This window comes from Narcine bancroftii, chromosome 8, assembly GCF_036971445.1.
Source record: "Narcine bancroftii isolate sNarBan1 chromosome 8, sNarBan1.hap1, whole genome shotgun sequence".
NCBI classification, from domain to species: domain Eukaryota; kingdom Metazoa; phylum Chordata; class Chondrichthyes; order Torpediniformes; family Narcinidae; genus Narcine; species Narcine bancroftii.
In genome coordinates this window covers 25,873,498-25,897,063 of record NC_091476.1, presented here as the reverse complement: position 1 = coordinate 25,897,063, position 23,566 = coordinate 25,873,498, and the positions used below count along the sequence as shown (strand labels likewise).

The window sequence follows — 23,566 nt, the reverse complement described above, 5'->3', positions numbered from 1 at the left end:
CCCTGCTCAGTGCCCCCACCACCCTGGAAATACAAGGGACACACACCTGTTTCTACTATGCTCGGTGCACTTGGTCCATGGGGAGGGGAGTGGCATCATGAGTTTTCTGCACCAAATGATGTCGTCCCTAGCAATGCCACTGATTTAAGAGACTTAGACAGCCACATGGATGGAATAAAAATAAAGGGTTATGAGGTAGGGAGGGTTTAGTACTTTTTTTTAGAAATATTTGCTTCAGCACAACATCAAGGGCCGAAGGGCCTGTGCTGTGCTGTAGTGTTTTAGGTTCTATTCTTCTTCCCGCTGACTCAGTTGATTAAGATCCTGTTGTAATTTTATGTAATCTTTCTAATTTTCCACTATACCCACGCCATGTGACATATGAACCTATGTAAAACTGTATGTCTTTGAAAAATGGAAGGAAACTACAGCACCCAGAGGCAACCCATGCAGACACAGGGAGGAGGTATAAACTCTTTAGCAGTGGATTTGAACTCAGGATGCTGGTGCTTTAATAACACTGCACTATGTTAACCTTGCCACAGGGGTGTCAACACCGATCATTGCAGGATCTGTGGTAATTATCCCTGATCAATCAAGTGTGGATTAATCCTATTCCTATTCCTGAAATTTGACCGATTTGCTTGTAATAATCTGTCTTATCTCTGCTCACCACCATAAATAAAGGTGCCACATTTGCTGTCTTCCAGTCACTTGGCACTTCATTAGAGGCCAACAAAGATTAAAAAACCTTTTGTCTGGCCCCCAACAATCTCCTCATTTTCTTCCTTTGCAGCCTTGGATATATTCATTCCCTTTCCATGAAACCTGCCGCTGCAATACCTTTCCTTTGAGTAAATAAAGATGTGCCCTTCAGCCACATCCTCTTGTTCCACACACGCATCATCCTTTCATCCATAACAGGCACCATTCTTTCCAGCCATTTAATTATCAAGCTGCTCTTCACATACTTATAAAAGGTCTTGGAAATGTCCAAAAATACAGACCATACATTAATTAGGAATACAGTAATTTACAGCTTTGTTTCTTCCTTTGGATAGAGGCACCTCTACCAATACAATTACCAAAGTAAGCTTGCCTGCAAATGCTAGTATGTGTCTGTGTAAAGAATATTTCTTGACGGGCCTTGCAACTTCTGTCTACTCAGTTCCTTACAACACAGAATGGTAAAATTTTTACGAAGAAACCAATAAGTCCTCAGGATAGGGTTAGAAAATAATCCTCTATACGAACAAGCAGCAAGACTTATTATAAACTGAACGCTTGCTGGAAAAGAATTTAAAAAATCTAGAATATACTTTCATTTACAATATGTATTTCTTGACCCAGTATTTTTTGGCAATGCAACTTTAAATGAATATTCTTAATATCAGATCCTGTTAAACATTATCTTTTAAAAAAAATCACCTCGGATAACATCAGTCTATAGCCATATTCCTTTTGATTGCCTTTGCAAATTTATGTATGAAGGTTTCAAAGGAAATCATTATTTTGGAATCATCCAGGAATTTTTATTAATTCATAAAAGCTCTTTCCAAATATCTAAATTCTGTGAAGGATTTGAGAATCTTTTCTTTCCAGGTGAATGCGCAATACTCCCTGAAGGTCAATTTGCAGTGGTTCAAGAAAAGCCAAAGCTGTCGGGTGCTACAAAACCAATGGTTGGTTTAAACCATTCTATGTTACAGTACAGTTTTAAATTAGTGTTTGGATAAACAAGATGTAAAAAATTATATCATTAAATCATAATCATTTGTCACCTGTAATCATAATTATGAAAATAAGTAATAATCATGACCATACTGTTTTCATTTACCCATCCTGCCTGTTTACTAGTCTTTTTGTATAAAATGTCTGAGTCACACTTTTGAGACACAGTAGTGTGACGAAGTCACCCCTTCAAAAAGGCTTGGTAGGTGTCTCACTGCAATTCAATGGCATTATTAAGGGCTGCAGCTTTTCATGAATGTTGTCAGTCACAGTTCCATAAATGTGTTTTATTCAGAGATAAATACACCTGTCAGGTGTGCATTTTGGAAATTTAAAATTAGTGTTTTTGCTTATTAGCCAAATTTGATTCTTAACTCCATTATATTGATTGCACATTCAGCACTGAGTTTTCAGGATCCACGGGAGAATCCTTCTTGTGTAACTTTTGAAGTTGGTTCCTGCCTGGGACCATTATTGCTTGTATATATGTAAATACTTTAGATGAGAATTTAGATGGTCTGATTAGTAAGACTGCAGACAACCATAAATATTGGTTGAGTCATAGATAGCAAAAAGGATGTGTAAGGATACAGTGGGACAGATCAACTGGGAAGTTGGGTGGAATGGTGGCAGATGGAATTTAATCCAGTCAAGTGTGAAGTTCTGCACTTTGGGAAGTTAAATTCTGGAAGAACATGTGAGGTATATAGCAGGAATCTTAAGAGCATCGGCATGCAGATACTTTGTCGTACAATTGCATAGTGTCCTGAAAATGACAACACAGGTGAATAGGGTGGCGAAGGAGGCTTATGCTTGCCCTCAAAATGCCAAAGCATAAAGTATAAGAATTGGAATGTCATGTTATAGCTATATAAAATATTGGTTAGATCACATTTGGAATATAGTGTACAAATCTGGTTGAGACACGACAAGAAGATATGGTAGCAACAGAAAGAGTGTGGAAGAGTTATGGCAGGTTGTTGCCTGGAATGGATGTCTGTAGTTACAAGGAAAGATTGGATAGACTAGGCTTATTCTCACTGGAACATAGCAGACTGAGGAGTGACCTTATAGAGGTTATGAGAGGAGCAGATAGGATGTATAATTAGAGCCAGGGCAGGGGAGTCTAGAACTAAAGTGCACAGGTTTAACAAACAAACTGCTGTTGGTACTCAGTGAATCAGACAGAATCTGTAAAAGCAAAGGAGTGGTTGAGCTCTAAAGGTGACCCGAGGGGTAGGTTTTTTGCACAATGAGTTGTGGTTGTCTGGAATTAGCTGCCAGAGGAGATGGTAGAGGTAATACAGTTGCACTGTTTAAAAGGCAGTTGGATAGGTACTTGGAGAGAAAGGGTGTAGCAAGATACAGTCAAAACATAGAAATGTGGGGGAACTCAGCTGGGCTCACAGCCTACATAGGAGGTAAAGATATATTATTGGCGTTTATGGGGATACAGGCCTAATGCAGGCATATGGGATTAATATAGAGGTATTGTGGTTGGCATGGAAGAGGTGGATAAAAAGGGCCTATTTCTGTTCTCTATATTTCTACATTCTATTATAATATTACCTCTAAACTCTTAGTGAAATGTCCTTTGAGCAGATGAAGGAAACAATCTGTTATACTTTAAATATTGTTAAAATGTCAGTGCTTCATTCACCTGATATTCCTTTCAACTGCATCTTCTCATGTGCATCTGATGTACATCCCTTGAAAAGGGTAGAATCTTCATGTACTGAAGACCCAATGCTCTTTTAGCCATTCATTAACTGTACAATAATATGTGCTGTTGGTACTGTGCTTAGTAAACTTAGTAGTGTAGCAGAAGGTCTTAAAATTAATCTTTTGAAACCAGGAAGATCAAAAGAGAGAACTTTGACTGATGGTTGACCCACTGATGGTAAAATTTTGTTGGTGCACCTTTCTCACAGCCAAGTCTTATTCTGACTATCCAATATTACCACACCTTATAACTGATGAGATGCGTCATCTGTTCAATTTATTTTAAAAATACCCAGTATTTGAAATAGAGTGGGCCTCTGATCTGAGCCGATGAGGCATTTGGCATTTGCAATGTAATAGGGCAGCTTCTTGATAGTTAAAGTCTACAGTCTACACCAATGAAGGAGCAACATACAAATAACTTGAAATGAGTGATTGTATTGTATTTCTGGCATTTTAAGTACAGTATTGATATCTCTGTATGTTATGTTCTCAATGAATGTATTCAATATTTTTATTTTTATGTTGGCTTTCTTCCCTGTACAGTTGACTTTGGAAGAACTAAACAGATTAATTCAGAATATTATAACATTTGTTGTGGGAGTATTGACAAGCATCATCTATCCAGCACTTCAAAAATATGAAGAGATTAGATCAGATCTCGAGAAGGGTCAAGATATTTCTGACATTCAAGATACCACCGAGGAGCAAATTCCAACTGAAAATCCTCAATTTACTGATAGTCAAATTGGTACTGAAGTAATTGAATTCTCTGAAAAGGAAATTGAAACGGAATTACCTGAATGTTATGAAAAGGAAGTTGAAACTGAATTGCCTGAAATGTCTGCTAAAGAAGTCGAAACTGAATTGTTAGAACTCTTGGAAAAGGAAATGGAAACTGACTTAATTGCATTATCTGAAAAGGAAGTGGAAACTGATTTCATTAAATTATCTGAAGGAGAACTAGATACTCATTTACCTGAAATGTCTGAAAAGGAAATTGAAACTGACTTAATTAACTGTGTTGAAAAGGAAATGGAAACGGAAGAAATTGAGGTATTTGAAAAAGAAGTTGAAACTGATGTAATTGATGTCAATGATAAAAATGTTGGCACTGAAAAGGAAGACTTGATAATGAGCCAAGAATCTGGGAAAAGCCAGGAAGCTGAGGAAGGTCAGGAAGCTGAAGAAAGGCAGGAAGCTGAGGAAGGCCAGGAAGCTGAGGAAGGCCAGGAAGCTGAGGAAGGCCAGAAAGCTGAGGAAGGCCAGGAAGCTGAGGAAGGCCAGGAAGCTGAGGAAGGCCAGGAAGCTGAGGAAGGCCAGAAAGCTGAGGAAGGCCAGGAAGCTGAGGAAGGCCAGAAAGCTGAGGAAGGCCAGAAAGCTGAGGAAGGCCAGAAAGCTGAGGAAGGCCAGGAAGCTGAGGAAGGCCAGGAAGCTGAGGAAGGCCAGAAATCTGAGGAAGGCCAGGAAGTTGAGGAAGGCCAGGAAGCTGAGGAAGGCCAGGAAGCTGAAGAAAGGGAGGAATCTGAGGAAAGTCAAGAGTTAGGTGAAAGTCAAGAATCCACTGAATGTGAAGACTACCCTGAGTTTGAAGAGGCTGCCAAAACACCAGATTCGTACAAGAGGCCAGGAAATATGATGAGCCTAATTTCTGCAGAAGACCAAGAAGATGCTAAAAGCCCAAATCATGCTAAGGATCTGGATGTTGTTGAAAGCCGAGAAGTTGCCAAAAGCCGAAATGTCATGGAAGACCAAGACATTGACATGGACCAAGAGGTGAGTAGTGACCTGGATGTTGCTGAAGGCCAAATTGCTGAAGACCAAGAATCCACAGACATCTTAGATACTGCTGAGACCCAAGGAGCTGTTAAAGAGCTAGTTGGCTCCAAAGATCATGATGTTGGAATCCAAGATGGTTCTGAAAAACAAAATGTCATTGAAAGCCAAGGTTCCTCCATTAGCCAAGGTTCCACTGAAAGTGAAACCCAAACCATAACACAAAGAAAAAATGACACAGAGAAGCTAGATTTCAAGGACCAGATGTCAACGGGTCAGGTTTCTCCATCAGAAATCAGTGACATTGCTGATGAAATGATCAATGATGCCATTGTATCAATTAATGAGGATCCCCTTAGTTCACCAATGAAACTTCTGCCCTCGCTCAGTTATCTTTGTGAAATTTTAAATAAATATCATGAGAAGACAGATGCAGATAGCAGAGATGTGTTGGCTATTTGCAGATCCCAAGTACTTCCAGCAGCTGAAAAGGTTTTAAGGGCAAGTCTAGAAAAGCTAACAGAAGCAAATCCTCATCTTGTGTATATTCTCACTGGTTTTCCAAGTACGCAAAAAACAAATGTGAATTCCAGGAAATTAATTTTCAATTGCAAAGTCCATTGTCTTGCTATTGATATTGTAAATAATGTTTTTCAGAAACTGCATTGTATTCTCACAGGTGATGTAATTGATACGATCTTAAAATCCAAACCAACCACCTTTTGTTTATTTAGTAAAGATAACGTAACAGTTTATAATGAACAGGTTCCTAGTTCTGAAACTGAAGCACTAAGACCTAAAAGTGGTGATCTTTGCCTAATGAATATAGAACAAGAGTTTTCCACACCGTATGTACATAAAATCTGCTTGAGAACTACAAAGGAATTACCTCAAAACACTTCAAAATTGAAATACTCAGAAATATTCAATGTTATTGAAGATATGAATAAGTATGTATCAACAAGAGTTGAAACTGTCACTTCTGCCAAGATGAAACCAGTTATTTGCACTGATTCTCCTGTGACTGCCCGTGAACCCCCAATAATAAATTTCAGTGAGGAGGCTCAGGATATAGTAATCTATATCCTGAAAGCAATACACAATGAAGTGAAAATAAAAACTGTGGCAAGACTTAAAACTGGAACTGATGTGCATCTGTTAAAAGAATCTATTTTAGTAGATGAAATACTTGATGCCATTTTGAATGCCCTTGGTGGCAAAGATGGAGATGATTTCACGAAACTAAAAGTGGAGAGAAGAATGAAGCCTAAACCACCAGCAGTACCTTTGGAGTTCCCAGAAACAAAGATAAAACTTAAAAAAAGACATAAAAAACCATCTAAGGAAATTATTTCCACACCTAAAAGTGAAACACTTCCAGCTATCAATATTCCTGGAATGGTTATTTATCCACAAATGGAGGATGTTAGTGATATCCCAAACACTAAAAGCCAGCTGGGACAAAAACCACAGAGAAAAACTGACATGAGACTTGAGGAATCAAAAGAAGGTACAAAACTTCCAAGTGCTCCCAGGAGAGATTCCAAGCCACTCATTCAACATGATCTCAATGAGGAGGAGCTTGCTTATAAACCAAAAGATATTCCTGAAGGGAGCTTGTTGGAGAAATTGTTCAAGAAGTCTGAGGGAACCTCAACACTTGATCTTTATCCTGGAAGAAAGCCAAGAGAGGTACAAACGATGCCCAAAAAATGTTTTACCAAAGATAAAAAAACACAAACAAAACAGAAAAAAGACAAACAACTACCGATAGCCAGAAACCTAAAACAGCCCAAAGTCAAAGACACAAAACAATTGTTAGATAAAGAATCAAAGCAATTATCACAAGAATCAAGGCTACCAGACAAAGATGTCAAGCAATTATTGGATAAAGAAAAAATATTACCAGACAAAGAATCAATAGCAGAGAAAGACATGGAACAAATACCAAAAAATATATTTTCCATATCTGACACTAAACCAGGCAATGAAACAGCACCTCTACCAGATCAAGAATCAACAGTAAAACTGGACAAAGAGCCAAGACCACTCCTAGTCCAGGAATCAGCACAGTTACTAAAGAAGGAATCAGTTCCTCCAAAAGATACGGAGGCAGAACTTATATCAGATAGGCAAATGACAATGCTACTAGGGAAGGATATAACACACCTACCAGATGAGGAGTCAGCTCAGCTCTCTGACAAGGGTTCAGCACCATTAATAGCCAAAGAATTTGCTCTGCCAATTGATAAGAAGTCAGCATTGGTAATGAACAAGTCATCAGCATCTGTACCCAATAAGGACTCATCACTGGTAACACACAAAGAGTCAGCACCGGGACCGGCAAAGGAGTCAGCTCCAGGACCGGCCAAGGACTCAGCACCAGTACGCAATAAGGAGTTATCACTGGGAAGGGCCAGGGAGTTATCACTGGGTCAGGCCAAGGAGTTAGTACTGGGAAGGGCCAAGGAGTTAGCACCAGGACCGACCAAGGAATCAGCTCCAGGTCCGGCCAGGGACTCAGCACCAGTACTCAATGAAGACTCAACACTAGGACTGGCCAAGGACTCAGCATCAGTACGCAATAAGGACGCATCACTGGGATGGACCAAGGAATTAATACTGGGAAGGGCCAAGGAGTTAGCACCGGGACTGGCAAAAGAGTCAGCACTGGGATTCAATAAGAACTCAACACCTGGACCGGCCAAGGACTCAGTATTAGTATTCAATAAGGACTCATCACTGGGACCGGCCAAGGAGTCAGCACCTAATAAGAAGTCAACATCTCTATCAAATCGAGATTCAATAACAAGCAAAGAAATAAAACAGCCACCAGACAAAGAATTAAAACATCCAACCAGCAAAGACACAAAACAACAGATGGATAAAGGATCAAAACAACATTTAGATAAAGGAATAAAACAAGTACTTGATAAAGACTCAAAAAGACCAAAATTCAAAGACAAAAACAAATATTCAAAAACATTAGCTGAGGCACTCCCTTACCAATTAGAACTTAATCCAGAGGCAATCAAGGCAGTATCTCAGGTAATTGTGGGTCTCATTTTGGCTAGATTTGGCTTATCAGATGTAAACGAAGGTAAAGGCAACATGGCACAGCGTGAAAGAAGACGACAGTATTCAGGTAAAGTTATTGTTCTGGATCATGATAATTAAGAAGTTGTGATTATATAAGATCCAGCAGAAGATGTGATGTGATGTGAATATTACCATATTGGGTAATTAAGAACAATCTAGCATGAAATAACCTGTGAATTGATTTACGTTGAATCAGATACTGATAATTTTGTAAAGAAACAAAGTGGTTTAATTCTAATATTTAAAATTTATGTGCTGTCAACTTTTATGTTTTCTCTCTTTCAATTCATGAGCCTCTAGAGTCCTAATCTTCTTATGCAGTGAATTACAGATTATTTTGTGCATTTGATCAGGTGATTCCAAGCATGTTTGCACATAATTGCATGAAGACTTGAAGTGTATGATCTTCCAATGTGGCGGTAGAGGCTGGAATGAAGACGGGAGATTGGGGGAAGTATCCAGGGGAAGTTAGGGAGGGACATGGAGGCAGAAATGGGTTATGTGGGAATAAAATTACAAAGAAGTTACGATTGAAATTATACAAATATTAAAGCTCGGGATGAGAAAGGATCTATCAGTCCTATCTTTCTGCAGGAATAACCTAGTCTCCCTGCTCCCAGCTCTTGTCCTGAAATCTTAGTTTCTTCACCTTCTCATCTATCTGATTTCTTTTTGAGAGTGACAATTGAATTTGCCCCAACTATCCTTTCAGACAATAAATTTCTAAATAGCACATAAAAGAATTCTACTCATGTCATCCCTGTTCCTTTTGATAATCATGTTAAATCTGTGTCCTCTAGTTCTCAATCATTTAGAGAATGGAAATAGGGCACAACCAGAGCATTGCATCCAAAGCTGGTCACTATTTGAAGATCCTCGAGGAGAGCGAAAGATTGTGGAATGGTTATAAAAATAATGGGTTTCAATTACATGGAAAGACTGTAGAAACTTGGACCATGTAAAGATTGGAGTTGATTAGATTGAGATGTTCATAATCATACAAGGTTTAGACATGTGAAAGGAGGAAAACTATTCCCATTGTCTGAATGACTGAGAACAAGAGGATACAGGTCTAACATAATTAGCAAAAGAAGTAGGCATGACATGAGGGACATTCTTTTATATGACTTTGCAGTCCAACAATAGCAAGCTATGAATGGTGACGGATAATCAAGCAGTGAAAATGCAAAGGATGCTCCAAGGAATGCCATCCTCCACACTGACTGAACCTTGCATATTAGAGATAAAAAAACACAGGCTGAAACTCCTTCTATCACCTTTAACCATGATTGTTGAATCAGTATCTTTCTTCTGAGATCCCCACTGTCAACAAAGCCCGTCTTTAGCTAATTCATGAAATATTAGAAAACAGCTGAGAGAATGAGTGGACCCTTACGATTCACAGAGCACCGATGACATAGGGATTACTTAAAGTTTTATGTGAGTGGAAAGAAGAAAGTTTGGGAACCTTTGAGTTACAGAAAAGAAAATTAAACCTTTTTCATAGTGCTGACTGCCCATCTGCTCCCAATTATCGCAGAGTCATAGGGTTTTGTTGATGCAGCATACACACTGATGACTCATTTGGGTTACACCAAGTCACTTGACTACAGACTTCATTACACAGCCCTATTCCAAGCCAGGAAAAAAGAGCCAATTTCCAGGAGTGAGATGATAGGGACTAATCTTCACATAATCATGTATTTGACCAAATATTCCAGTCAGTAGTAATTAGAACAAAACCTGTGGATGTCAGAAATCTAAAACAAAAAAATGATATTTGCTAGAGCACCAGGTAGGTCAAGCAAGGTCTGAGGGAAACGATCAACATTTTAGATTAAGAAAACAATTAGACCTTATATTGCAGCGAGAAGGAAGGATGGAGAGAACAGATAATTTCTATGTTAGGACGTAGTTGTCAAGCTACCAATTATTTTAAACCTGGCTGTCAGAGACAAAAGAGGAAAAAAAAGGCAATAACTGAAGCAGAAGGGTATAGCCACATAAAAAGGGCGATTCCTTGAAATAGTTAAGTTTAATATTAAGGCCTGGGGCTACAATGTGCCCAGACTAGATATGAGGTCGAATGGGATGGAGAATTGAAGAGAAATGCAACTGGAAGCTCATTATTAACCAGATAGTGTGTGTTATGCAAAGTGGTCACCGGATCTTCATTGGGTTCTACAATGAAGGGATGGCCACATTGTGAGTACTGAATGTAAAGCATCAATTTGAAAGAAGTGCAACTGAAACTTGGAAAAGGACGGATATTGCATTTCCTGAAGTTGCATGGCAAAATCCTGGAAAAGAAGTGCAGTTGGTGGAGATGCCAAAGGAACCAGGGAAATGTTACAATCCATTCGGTATGCTGATGAAGAGTCTTTGAGGTGAAATGTGGACTGTTCTCCCCCCAATAGATGCTGCTTGAGTGGCTGAGGGCTTCCAGCATTTTGTGTTTTTGTTTGATATTCAATAACCTTGATGCTCTGAATGGAGTTATACCTGCCTTAAATATGGTCATTCATTTCAGTTAAGATATTACTGCTGGAGTTTAACATATATCATGGTCAAACATTTCAGTTGTTTCATCAATTACCGTTTCTCTGTTATGTCTGAATTGGAGAAGCAGGAAAGAATGTCTGAGAATAGCATCAACTAAAAACTATTAATGCGATAGATGGAAAGAAACAATAGTCCCATTCAGGTACCAAGCGAAAACCATCTCCAATAAGGAAGAATGCAACTAATTTCCCTGGACATTCACATCTATTCACCATTAATATCCTGGTTTGGTGGCATCACCATTGAAACATAATGGACCAAACTAAATAAATACTGTTGACATGTTCAGGTTGTAGTTAGATAAACTACAACAAATAACTCACCTCATCACAAAAAAATTCAGCACAGGAATACTCTCCACTTTCTTGAATGATTTCAGGTCTTGCAACACCAAAGAATCTCGGTATCATCCAAGACTAGCTCCCTGATTGTTTGATTATATCATACTCACCATAAATATTTCCTTTCTTGGCCACTCACTGACTATGAGCATAGTGTGGACCTTCTGCAAAATGCAATTCAGGCTTGATGATGTGTTTGTGTCAATGAAATATCATGTTTTATCAGTTTTATTCAAACATTTTCTCAATTCATTCTTCCTCTGATTTTGTAAGCATCTTTCACTGGCAAAGATGGAAAACTATAGAGTGACAGTGAAAGGTTTGCTGCGCTGGAGATAAGTGATGGAAGTTGGTGAGAAATAGTTCTGGGTAGAAAATTAGTGGGTAGAGAGATTAATGGAGGGGTTGGAAGTTGTTTGTGAAGGGATTTTGGAAGGACAGCACAAGATGACGAAGATTAGGAGATAATTGACATGGGGACAGATAGAAAATTGGTAATTTTGGGAGAGTTTAGAAAGGCCTAGTGGGACATATCACGAGGTAAATGTGGATTTCAGGGGTGGGGCTACTATGGATGATAAGAGATATGGAACCTTGTAAAAGAATGGTACTGTACATCCAGGAACACTGTCAGTCCAATTAAGAATAGGAACATTTGTCTCAAGCTTATTTTCCAAAAGCACTCATTAGCAGAATAGATGACTTGGACATGAGTTAGTTGATTTCCACCGAGAAATGCCTTCACTATTTCGACTCTGACTTTTTCCTCTGGTTTTGGATTTAAAAATTCTTTATTGTGCATTTTTCTCTGTATGTTTTTAATATTCAAGCCCAAACTCATCGCTTCATCTATTTAAGATTTAAAAACTGTGAAACATTAACGTCCTTTGTTTCTCTATTCTGTTTTTAATCTATTGCTTTATTATGATAAACAATCATTATCTGATTCACCCACTCTCCTGCTGTTTAGCCCTATCTATTTTACACTGTTACATATTTGTTCTTAAATATATATTCCTAACCCAAATGTTTCAGTATGATAATCTCTAATTATTTACACAGTTTTTTGAAGAGGTAACTCTTTCTGTCATTGGATGCAATTACTAAATGTAGCTCAGTGAATTTAATCATGTTCTGGATCAGTAGACATCCGATATAATTCACTTGCTGCACATTATTAGAATTATCGGATCATAAAGCAGCATTGTTTATTGCCACAACAGAAATATATGGGATATTGGTTTGTATTTTAATGTGAAAATTCAATATAAATGCAAGTGCACTATTTTGCCCTTGATCAGCCTATTTTCACAAACATGCCCTAAGATCTTACTATTTCTGATGGATAAACTGTGCAGGATTCAAAAGAGAAAAACAAAAACCTACATCTTGGAAAGCAACAATACTTTGAAATAGGTACTTGCAATAAGTTAACAATTTAGAAGTATCATGTGCTACTTACAGTATTTGATTATGTTGAAGAAATTTTATGTTATCACAAATTTGATAAATATCAAGAGCTTCAAAACAGATTTATATATTAACTTGGACAGACTTTTCCCAAACAGATGATAGATAATGCTTTTGTTGATATTTGTTGCTTTGGATTTAACATTTGCTTTATTTTTCTCAAACAAAAAAGGTGACAGAATTGGTTTGGATAGTTCCAATGTGACTTCGCACTCTTTCAGTGAAATTGACTCTGAACAGTTTATCTCTGGTGATTCTACTGGAAGGATGACAACAATCACAAAAAGGCTAACATCTATTAATTTGTCACAAGTTGATCCGACGTCATCTAGGATTTTGCCTCCCATACTGACCTCCGAGAAATCAGATTCTGCTCAAAAACAAGAGAAGTCTATGATTGCTGCAAAGGCCATAGCAGATGCAATTTCATCCAATCAGTTATACATTGAATTGATATGGATAAAGTCACCTTCAACTGTAACAAAATTGGACAAGTTGGTATCAAGCCCAGGTGTCAATCTTGCCTCAGGTGACATCATCACTAACGTTGTGGATGCCATTTTAAATGTTACTATTTCACAATCAAATTTAAAGCTTGACACCAAAACATCACATGCTGGAAGGAAATCTGTGACATCGACATCTAAAATTGTGTCAGCTATCTCGAGTAGTGTAGCATCAGTAAAGCAATATGGTAAAAATTTGCAATCGGCAGCTCAGCCCCACAATGTACCAGGGCTTTCACACAACTCAATGGTGTTAGTAACGGAAGTTGCTGAGGAACTAGTTAGCAACCTATTGCAAAAATGTCTTCTCTTTCAAGATCAAACCACATCTGATTCTCAGGTTGGAGTAGCTCAACTTTCTAGCCTCAGTCAGATCAAGCCAAGTGAAACTTTGCCATTTAGCTCATTTGCACCTGAATCACAGTATGAAAATCTCTTCATTATAATAATGAAATCAGTAACTGATATTTTAGCAGGTAAATTAAATCTACCAAATGAAAATGTGATATCCCCAACAAAGATTATTTCAAAGCATGAAATATTAAAAACTGCAATGGATACTTCTGATTTAATATCTGAAAATGATCGGGTAATGGACAAGCCAGTACGTATCACTGAAGTAGCTGTGAAAGGAAAGCCAACACATTTAGAAGAAACCAGATTAACTTCTTACAATGCATTCCAGAGATATCCAGGGAATTATATTATGGGACAAGAAACTATTATTAAAAAGCTGCCTAAAAATCGCAGAATATCTTTGAGTAAGATTGCTGTTAGCCCCACAAAATCTCTTTCTTCAGAAAGTCATAAATTAGGAAAGAAGCCAGAGCGCCTACCTGAAGCCATTCCAAAATCAAAAAAACCTCTCTCAACAAAAAAGAATATTGTTCTCAAAAAATCTTCAATGAATCAAAATGTGGATAAACTGCCACTTTATCACAAAGTAAAAGAAATAAAGGTAATAAAATATGAGAAAACAGAGAAAGTTGCTGTTCAAGGTAAATCAGTTCAGAAGCTTACCCACCTTGATAATAAACCTCTTCAAGAAACACTTCATGAAAACTCTGCTCTGCTTACGCCTGATCAACCTGTTCAAGAATCATTTCATCATCTTGATGAAAAACGTGTAAAATTACTTGAAGGGCAACTTAAATGTGAGATTTTAGAAATGGTTTCCACCCCCCAAAAAATAGATGCTGAAATTTCAGGGGCTTCAGAAACTGATAAAAGACCTGATGTCATTTGTGATTCTTACCTTAAACTTATTCCTGAAGAAGCTTCAGCAACTGTATTAGATCACATCAAAAAATCAATTGGCCATTCACCAGAACCAAAGCAACAAATATGTGCAAATAAATTAACAAAGGCATCAAATATTGCTGGCAAATTCACTGAGTGTGTCGTAAAACTATTCAATGAAATGGCAGGCTCTGTGTCTCAGTCACGTAAGTTAGGCCTAACTTCAGCAGATTTTTTAAATGCTATTCATGATGAAATAAAGAAGTCACTGGCATCCTATAGAGAACAAAAATTTGAACCAAGTCAAGTAGCAAAACATAACAAGCTACCGAGTGAAGCAAAAATGCACATTGGTACACTTGGCAATCAAGTCACAAATCGGCTTCGTGAAATATCGCAAACAGAAGGCGAGACATTTCCCTCAAGTTCTAAAGATGTATCAGTGCAAGAAACAGCACAACCTCTGAAGGAGGAACTCATAAAGTTTGCCTTACAGCAGCTACTGAGTGATGAAAAGTTTTCACGGGAAATCACAAATATTATAGATGAGAAAAGAAAAGTAATTGTTCCTCCAACAAAGGACCTCATAACCATCATTACTCCAGAAGTTTTGAAAGATATTGTTTTAAAAATTATTGATATTTTACTTGAGAAGGTAGATTCTACATTGAGCTTTGTACCACTTAAAAATGAAGTGAGTGATATTTCTCAAGAACTGGTTAATGCCATTGTTGGAGAAGTGGAAAGGAAATATGTTTGCACAGATTCATTGGAAGTTGATTCAAGCATAGATGAAACTTTGGCTGAATTAGCCACAAAAAAGACAGTTCAAATCATGTCTTTTTCTAGTCAGCTTACCTCACTTAACTTCGTAAGCAATGTTACGAAACAAGTCAAGAAAATTCTTTCTTTGAAACCACGAATGCATAATCAAGTAGTTCTGAAAAGACCCCTGAAAAATAAGGAAAAATGCACAGATTTTGAAACTGAGCCTGTTGCTTCATATTTTGATTTAATTTCAGTTGACCTTGTCAGATTTGTTTTAGAACAGATTAAAAAAGTCATTGGTTTTTCTGTATCATCGACTGAAATGCCACTGAACCAACTGCAAACAAGCAGTGAAATACCAGGTGTTGATAATAGTTCAAAGGACGCTGCTGTCCAAATAATCAGTAGTGGGCAGTCATCTAGCAGCTCAAAAACAGGCAAAAAAAGAATATCATTCAGCCTACCACAAGAATCAATTTGTGAAAAAATATGTTCAAGTGGTATTTTGCCAGAAGTTGATAGAATGGCTGAAGAAAGAGCAGCAGATGTGTGTTGCTATGAGCCAGGCATTTGTGGCTTGACAAAAATGTCTGAGACATTGGTTGAGAATATAGTGGATTCAGTACTGATTTCAGAACCATCAAATGAAGAAATAGGAGTCTGCACTTTTGTTAAAACGCCTGCTTCACTCAATGAAGATATGGCGAGGAAATTAGTACAGTTAATTTTAGATGAAAGAAGTAAATGTCAAGTTTCAAATGCTGTATTTTCTGAATCACTTTCGTATCTCAGAGTTGATAAACTTGTTTCTGGAACAATTGAAGAAACTGGACCAAGTTTCTTCATTCCACAAGTTGATTCCAATGAAAGACAGATTTGTGGGGAACAAGAAACAATTTGTGAATGGCATAAAGAAGATATCAAAAATCCTTGTTCAGTATCTGGTCTTGCTGAAAATATCGAGGTTGTATTACAACCCCATGTCATGAAATCCATCACAGATTATGTAAAGCAAAGTGTATACCAAAGCCAATTAGATCAGTTATGTGGCTCTGAAGATGCAGATGCATTTAAAAAGGATACCACTAGGCAAGAACTGCAGGATTATTTCCTTGAACAAGTAACTAAAGAGAACATACAGAAAATTATAGAATGTAAAAAACAGTCCTTATTTATTGATAAGCCACAATCAAAATGGGAACCAGGAGAAGAAATGGAAAGTAAGGAAAATGTATATACAGCAGATGATGATGTAGAATACGATTCAGTGTGTCCATTAACAAGAAAAGAAACTGTTGCATCATGGACCCCAACGCCACCAGCTTGTGATAACAAACTTTATGATGAAAGTTTTGTTTCAGTTGATGCATTACAAAAAGCATTATGTATGGAAGGAGAGAAAAGTTTATCATGTGTTGCAGATTCATTTTTACATGCTCCTGTGGTTGATAGTCCAAGATCTTCTCAATTGGATTTGCTCTCAAATACTGTTATTTCAAATACTTTGCAAGAATTAGAAAGAAATTTTGATCAGCCTATGGATTCTGATGTCTGTAAATTTCCTCATAAGCAGAGAAGCCCATTCACACTCTCAGATAAAGAGAGTGTATGTGTACTGCCTGCATTTGAGACCTCCGTTTCAGAGAAAGTAGGTACGTATGTTTCCACCTGTAATTGTCCGCTACATTTTGAAGATGGAAAACTTTCTGTCAGTTCAACTTCAACTGGAAGCAGTGAAGCAGAAAGCCTTGTTCAAACAGTTCTATGTAATATGTGGGCTGGCATTCCTTATGACAAACAAATGGGTTCAGAGACATATGAACATGATAAGCCATACTCAAGTGAAAGTTCTATTGTATTAGATGATTTGTCTGAGGAACTATTAGTAGATGCGCTGGTTTCCATATTCTCACATATGATAGATTCACTTTTGCAGGAATCAGTGGAAAATTTAAGACCATCATCTTCTCAATTAAATTTGGTTTCGGAAAATATAGTTTCAGATGTTATGCAAAGATTAAAGCAAAGTCCTGAGTCTTCTGTTTCCTCTCTACTTGTGCCTTCATCTACTGAATCATCTGACCAAGATAGTAGTCAACAATCAACTTTTCTAAAAGGCAACTTGAGGAAACAAATACCTGACAAACAACGACCTTCTGGAAAAATTAACTCTCATGGAAAAACTGCACGAAAATTTCCAAGGAAAGAGGTTTCTTCATCTTCCACTTCATCAGGTGACACATCTTTTTCCATTGCAAGTAGAGATGTAGATCACTTAGTTCAAACAGTTCTGAATAATATTTTAAGCAAACATAATATGGACCTGTATAGCTCCAAGTTAATTCCAGATAAAAAGGCAATACATCAGAAAGGTGCAACTCAACTAGAGAACTCTAGTAAAAGTTCCCTCTCATTAAATGAGTTTGCTGGAGAGTTGTCAAAAGAGGATGGCGCTACCATTTATTCTTATGATACAGATATATCTTTGCAAAAATCACTCAATGTGCCATCTCATAAAAGAAGTGAGTCTCAAGCAAGTTTTCTTTCAGAAAAAATTGTAGCAGATATTATGCAAGATTTACAGAGTAGCCCCAAAGCAACTAATTCTTTCCAACTTAAACCTTCATTTGATAATGGCAATACAAGTAATGCTGTAGAACTACCACTTCGTGCAGTAGAAAGTTCAGCTCACAACATCATTGAAGGTATACAGACATCTTACTCTTCCTATGCAGAAGAAACAACACATACAACATCAAATGAAGCAGATAATATAGTTCATATAGCTTTGAACGATCTGTCAATTACAGAGAATTTGGACATTCAGGAAGCAAAGCCGGTGAAAATTGTTCCACGTAAGAGACTTACAGAATTCAAAGTAAGTCCAGATATAATCTCGGAACATTTATCTGTCATTTCAATCAAAACTGAACCACTTGAAGTACTTCAGCAGATGTCTCTGCTTCAGACTGGTCAAGATTTAGATGAAATTCGTAGAACATCAACAGCGAATGTGACAGAACTACCAGCATACACAAGTAAAAGGTGTGTTAGTTTTGAGAAATTGGGAGGATCAATGAGAAGAGGCTCATTGGACGAGCAAGGAAGATTAGATGTAAAACGAAACGAGGTACGTTAAACAAAGGACCCATTGTTAAAGTGGGTGAAAGATCTTTGCATTCATCTTTCCTTTGTAATCCATCAATCCCAAGGTTTTGCCTGTATTAGTCGCAGACTGACATTTGAGGTCTGGAAACCAATTCTGAAAGCCATTTTATGATCGTTTTCTCTTCCCACTAATGGTTAAAATATTTCCCTCTCCTGGGCACTTTTCCTGCTATCATAGCTATAACTCAGTCTATAAGAGATGCTGCACATTTTGGTGTGTCATTCTCGGGGTTTGAAAATCTTGGTCATCACTGATGATATTCACTTCTTTAATACTTTAACGGCAGATTTGGTGGTTGCTGAAATACCTTCTTTCTTTGTAACTGTCTTGGTCACACTTACAGCCTGTCTCGTCATGATGTAACAGGTAGAATTAATATTTGTTACCAATCCCTACTTGTCTTTGAGAGGGTGGCAGTGAACTGTTTTATTGGATGAATAATGTCCATGTAAAATGAGTCTCACAGCATTAGAGTCCCAGCAGTGTTAAACTGTTGTATTTTCAAATGTGACTTGAAGTGGAACTTGCAGGTGGTGGTGATCTTTGAATCTGTGGTGGAGATTACAGATTTGAGGGCTGTTGCTAAAATAGGTTCAGATAGTTACAGAGTTGTAGAGTTAAGCAAAATAGAAACAAGTCCTTTGGCCCAATTTGTCCATATTGACCAAGGTTCTTTACTGAACTGGTCCATTTGCCTGCATTAGGCCCATATCCCTCTGAACCTTTCCTGTCCATGAACATCATCGAGATCGACAGCATGGAAACAGACCCTCCAGCTCAGCATGTCCATGCTGATCAAGTTGTCTATCTAAGATAATTTAACTGAATTTTGCTCACTTCTCTAAATTTTTCCTGTCCATACACCTTTCTTAATGTCTTTTTAAACGTTGCAATTGTGCTTGCCTCTACCATTTCCTCTGACAGCTCGTCCCACATACCTGTCACACTCTGTATGAAAAGGGTGGCCCTCACATCCATTTCAATCTGTCCACTCTCAGCTTAAAAGCTAAGCCCTCCAGTTTTAGACTCTCCTATCCTGGGGAAAAAAGACCATAATTTTATTTCACTCTGAAAAGTCCCCTCTCAGCCACCTGTGCTCCAGGGAGGAAAGTTTCAGCCTCTCCAGCTTCTGATAATTTATGCCCACCAACCCTAGTAATTTTTCTCATGTCTTTTCTGCATCCTTGCCAGTCTAACAACAAATTTGTCCAAATGTGTTTTAAACAATGCGATTGTACCTGCCTATACCACTTCTCTGATAGCTCATGAAGCCTTTCTGCATTCTGTCTAGTTTAAACACATCCTTCCTATAGTATGGATACTAGAACTACACACAATATTCCAGGTGTAATCTCACATGTAACATGGTATCCGCAATCATGTGCTCAATGCCCCATCCAATAAAGTCAAGCATGCCAAATTTATCTGGCCCGATGCACAGTTGCCCCCCTCAGTGCGAGCTCCACTTCAGTGCATGGTTCCCTCACTCTGTGCACAGCTCCTCCCCTCCTTTGTATGAGCTCAACCTCAGTGCATGGCTTCCACTCTCTGTCCTCTGCTCTGTGCATGGGATACCCCCCCCCCCCACCACCCCTGCCCTCTGAACTGGGGGCCTCCCCACCCACCCCTTCTCTCTGTGCTAGGGTCCTCCCCCCACCCACCCCTGGCCTCTGCACTGGAGTCCTCCCCTACCCACCCCCCCCCCCCCAGCCTCTGTGCGAGACTTCTTCCCTGTATCCATTTGTTTATTTATGTATTTATTTCATTTATGGTAGCAGGAGTGCAGCCCACCATTCAACCACTGAAACACCATCCAGCCACATATGGTAAAAGTTTGCCCCTTTACCACAATGTCTACATGTGTCACCACTTTCAGGAAACTATTTACTTGTATCCCTAGACCTCACTGTTTTATTACTTGTTCCAGGACTCATTCATTGTGAATGTGGTGCCCTAGTTTAATTTTACAAAGTGCACAAATCATGAGGGAAGATGAAACAAAAACATTTGAAATGACCAAAAGTAAGAAAATGTAAATATTGGAAATGTGAAGTGAAGATGCTGGAATTGCTAATTTTCTGAAATTATTGGTCTCAGGGTTTAGTTCAGAAGATGGTAAAGTATGTAATCAGACACTGTTCCTTTATCTTTTTTGGAATATTATAATGACAGAGATATGATGTTTTAAAATTACAGATGTTTGAAAGCTTGGAGTTTTTGGTTGTAGGGTAAGCACAGATGTTTTACCAAACTGTTACACTGTGTTTAGTCTCCACAAAGAAGAGAAGTCCACATCATGGGCAACAAAAGTTGCATGCTAAATTGAAAGAGGTACAATCAGTCTCTATTTCACTTGGAAAGAATCTTTAGCTTCTTTTATAATGGAAAGTAATGAAGTCAAAGGGCAGATCCTGAATGAGCTGTGATTGAATATGAAGATGACATATTCAGTTATTGAAAATTGTGGAGATGGAATGGTGGACCAGAACAAGCAGGATGGAACAATCCCTTTTAGAATTCTGAAGGTGGAAGAGAATATCCACACAAGGATTATGAGCTCCCCAAACCTACTTTACCGCTTAACAAGCTACAGCTAATCTACATCAATGATATTTTCCTGTGCCTTGATGATGGAGAATTCTGAAGATCCATCACCCTCTGAGTGAAAAGCTTTCTTCTCATTTCTATCTTAAATGTCCTCCCTCTAATTGTGAGACTATAACCCTTAGTTTCAGACACCTTAGTCTTGAGAAACATCCTCCCTGTGTCAACCCTCTTGAACCTTTTAAGAATTCTGTATATTTCAATGAGGTCACCTCTTATTCTCCAAAGTTTTACAGAATAGAGAGCAAGACTAGTCAGTTTCTTGTAATGTGGCAGACCCATCATCCCAATAATTAGTCCATAGCAAGTATATCCCTTTTTAAAGTAATAGGCCAAGATTATTAGCAAAACACCAGATGTGGGCTCCCTGTAGTTTATATCATAATAATCAAACATTGTTACTCATGTGCAAATCCTTATGCAATTGAGAAATTTTCTTCCTAATTGTTTTCTGGACTTTCAGATTTTCAATGACTTTCAGGGACATCCAAATCCCTTTGAACAGATTATTAGTTTATTAGGGGTGTTAGAAGTTATAGAGGAGAATGTGAGATAAAAGGTGAAGATCAGGCCACTGCTTAACTACTCCCAATGACTACTTTTCCATTTGAGACACAAAAACCATAATATTGGTGAGGAGTTTTCAGGGTTGACTGGAATGGAGCCTGGCTTAGTCCAGATCCCGTATCCATATTACTGGTGAATGATCTGCAGGTTTTAGATTTGTGGTTTGGTCCAACTGAGGGGAAATGCTAAGCTAGTTCAGACTGTTGTTAACAGTCAACTACAGTGTTCTTTCTGGAATCACAGATCAGCAAGTCTGATTAAGGTTGGCAAGTTTGGTTCACTAATGAGCCGTATGTGATTTTACAAGAATTTAAATGCTTAATAGTCAATGGTTTTGACACCAGCATTTTTTTTCCTATTATATAATGTGCTGAATTTATATTTCTCAGCTGTGGTGATGGATTAAAACGTATCTACAGTAAAATCCCTGTTATCCGGAATTCAAACAACCGGCAGCCTCAAGCAACTGGCTAAACAAAAGCAGAAAATAACAAGTTAAAAAAAATGAAAGTTAAAATTGGCACCTCCTAGTGGTTAGTTTGCCAATCACGCACAGTGCAATCTCAAGCAACTGGAAAATTCACTTATCCATCATCCATCAATTCCCATAGGTGCCGGATACCAGGGGTTTTACTGTACTTTGATTACCAGAAAGCTACATAATTACATTAGTTTTGACAATAGATGAAGGAGTGGACCATTCAGCCCTTTGAGCCAGCACCGCCATTCTCTGTGATCATAGCTGATCATCGACAACCCTTTCCTCCCTTCTCCCCATATCCATTGAATCCACTATCTTTAAGAGCTCTATTTAACTCTTTCTTGAAAGCATCCAGAGAATTGGCCTCCATTGCCTTATGAGGCAGAGCATTCCACAGATCCACAATTCTCTGGGTGAAAAAGTTCTTCCTCAACTCCATTCTAAATGGCCTATCCCTTATTCTTAAACTGTGGCCTTTGGTTCTGGACTCCCCCATATCAGGAACATTTCCTGCCTCTAGAGTGCCCAATCCCTTAATAATTTTATATGTTTCAATCAGATCCACTCTCATTCTTCTAAATACCAGTGTATACAAGCCCAGTCACTCCAATTTTTAAATGTATGACAGACCTGTCATCCCGGGAATTAACCTCGTGAACCTACGCTGCAACCCCTCAATAGCAAGAATGTCCTTCCTCAAACTTGGAGACCAAAACTGCAAATATTCCAGGTGTAATCTCACTATGGCCCTCTACAACTGCAGAAGGACCTCTTTTCTCCTATACTCAACTCTTATTATGAAGGCCAACATGCCATTAGCTTTCTTTACTGCCTGTTGTACCTGCATATATTATAATATTTCTTGTATTTCCTTACAATAAAGAAAAAAAAAACTTATTTGGCCCTTTGAGTAAATGACTACTATCAGAACATTCCAAATAATCTCATTCCTTCTTTTATTCTTTATCATTTAAGTTACTCATTCTTGTGTAGAAATCCATGAATACATTTCTCTTCCACTGACCCTGAAAAATTTTGTTGGAATTTAGGAGATGGAGGGCAGAATCTCATTGAAACATTTCAAGAGTAAATGTAGAAAGGTTGCTTCCCATGGACTGGGAGTCTAGTTCAAGGGAGCAGAAGGGCTGAAGGGCATCCACTTAGAACAGAGATGCAGAGAACTTTCTTTAGCCAGAGGGTGGTGAATCTGTGGAATTTGTTGCTACAGGTGGTTGTGGAGGCCAAGTCAATTTGTGTATTTAAGGCAGAGATTGATAGGTTCTTGATTAGCCAGGACATCAAAGGCTATGGGGAGAAGGCCAGGGAGTGAGGTTGAGTGGGAAAATGGATTAACTCATGATTAAATGGTGGGGCTTACTCAATGGGCTGAATTGCCTATTACTGCACCCATAGCTTATAGTCTTACGGTATAAGGTTAACTTTGCAGGCTGAGTCAGTGGTAACAAGGAAAATGCAATGTTAGCATTCAGTTTAAGAGGATTAGAATTTAAAGACAAAATTGTAATTCTGA

The 23,566-nt window shown here is 38.2% G+C and overlaps 1 protein-coding gene and 1 long non-coding RNA gene across 6 annotated transcripts in view; one reads left to right on the top strand and one right to left on the bottom strand.

Moving 5' to 3' along the window:
• The window catches only part of LOC138740521 (uncharacterized), an 84,798-nt gene that overhangs the window by 29,516 nt on the left and 31,716 nt on the right, over positions 1–23,566 (bottom strand). The window lies entirely within an intron of this gene.
• LOC138740515 (uncharacterized) overlaps positions 1–23,566 on the top strand; it is a 74,407-nt gene that overhangs the window by 31,354 nt on the left and 19,487 nt on the right. For all 5 annotated transcript variants that reach the window (XM_069893273.1, XM_069893269.1, XM_069893271.1 and 2 more), the window contains 3 exons: positions 1,603–1,682; positions 4,000–8,374; positions 12,874–18,344. In XM_069893273.1, coding sequence (XP_069749374.1) covers positions 1,603–1,682; positions 4,000–8,374; positions 12,874–18,344 — 9,926 coding nt within the window. The remainder of the gene's footprint in view (positions 1–1,602; positions 1,683–3,999; positions 8,375–12,873; positions 18,345–23,566) is intronic.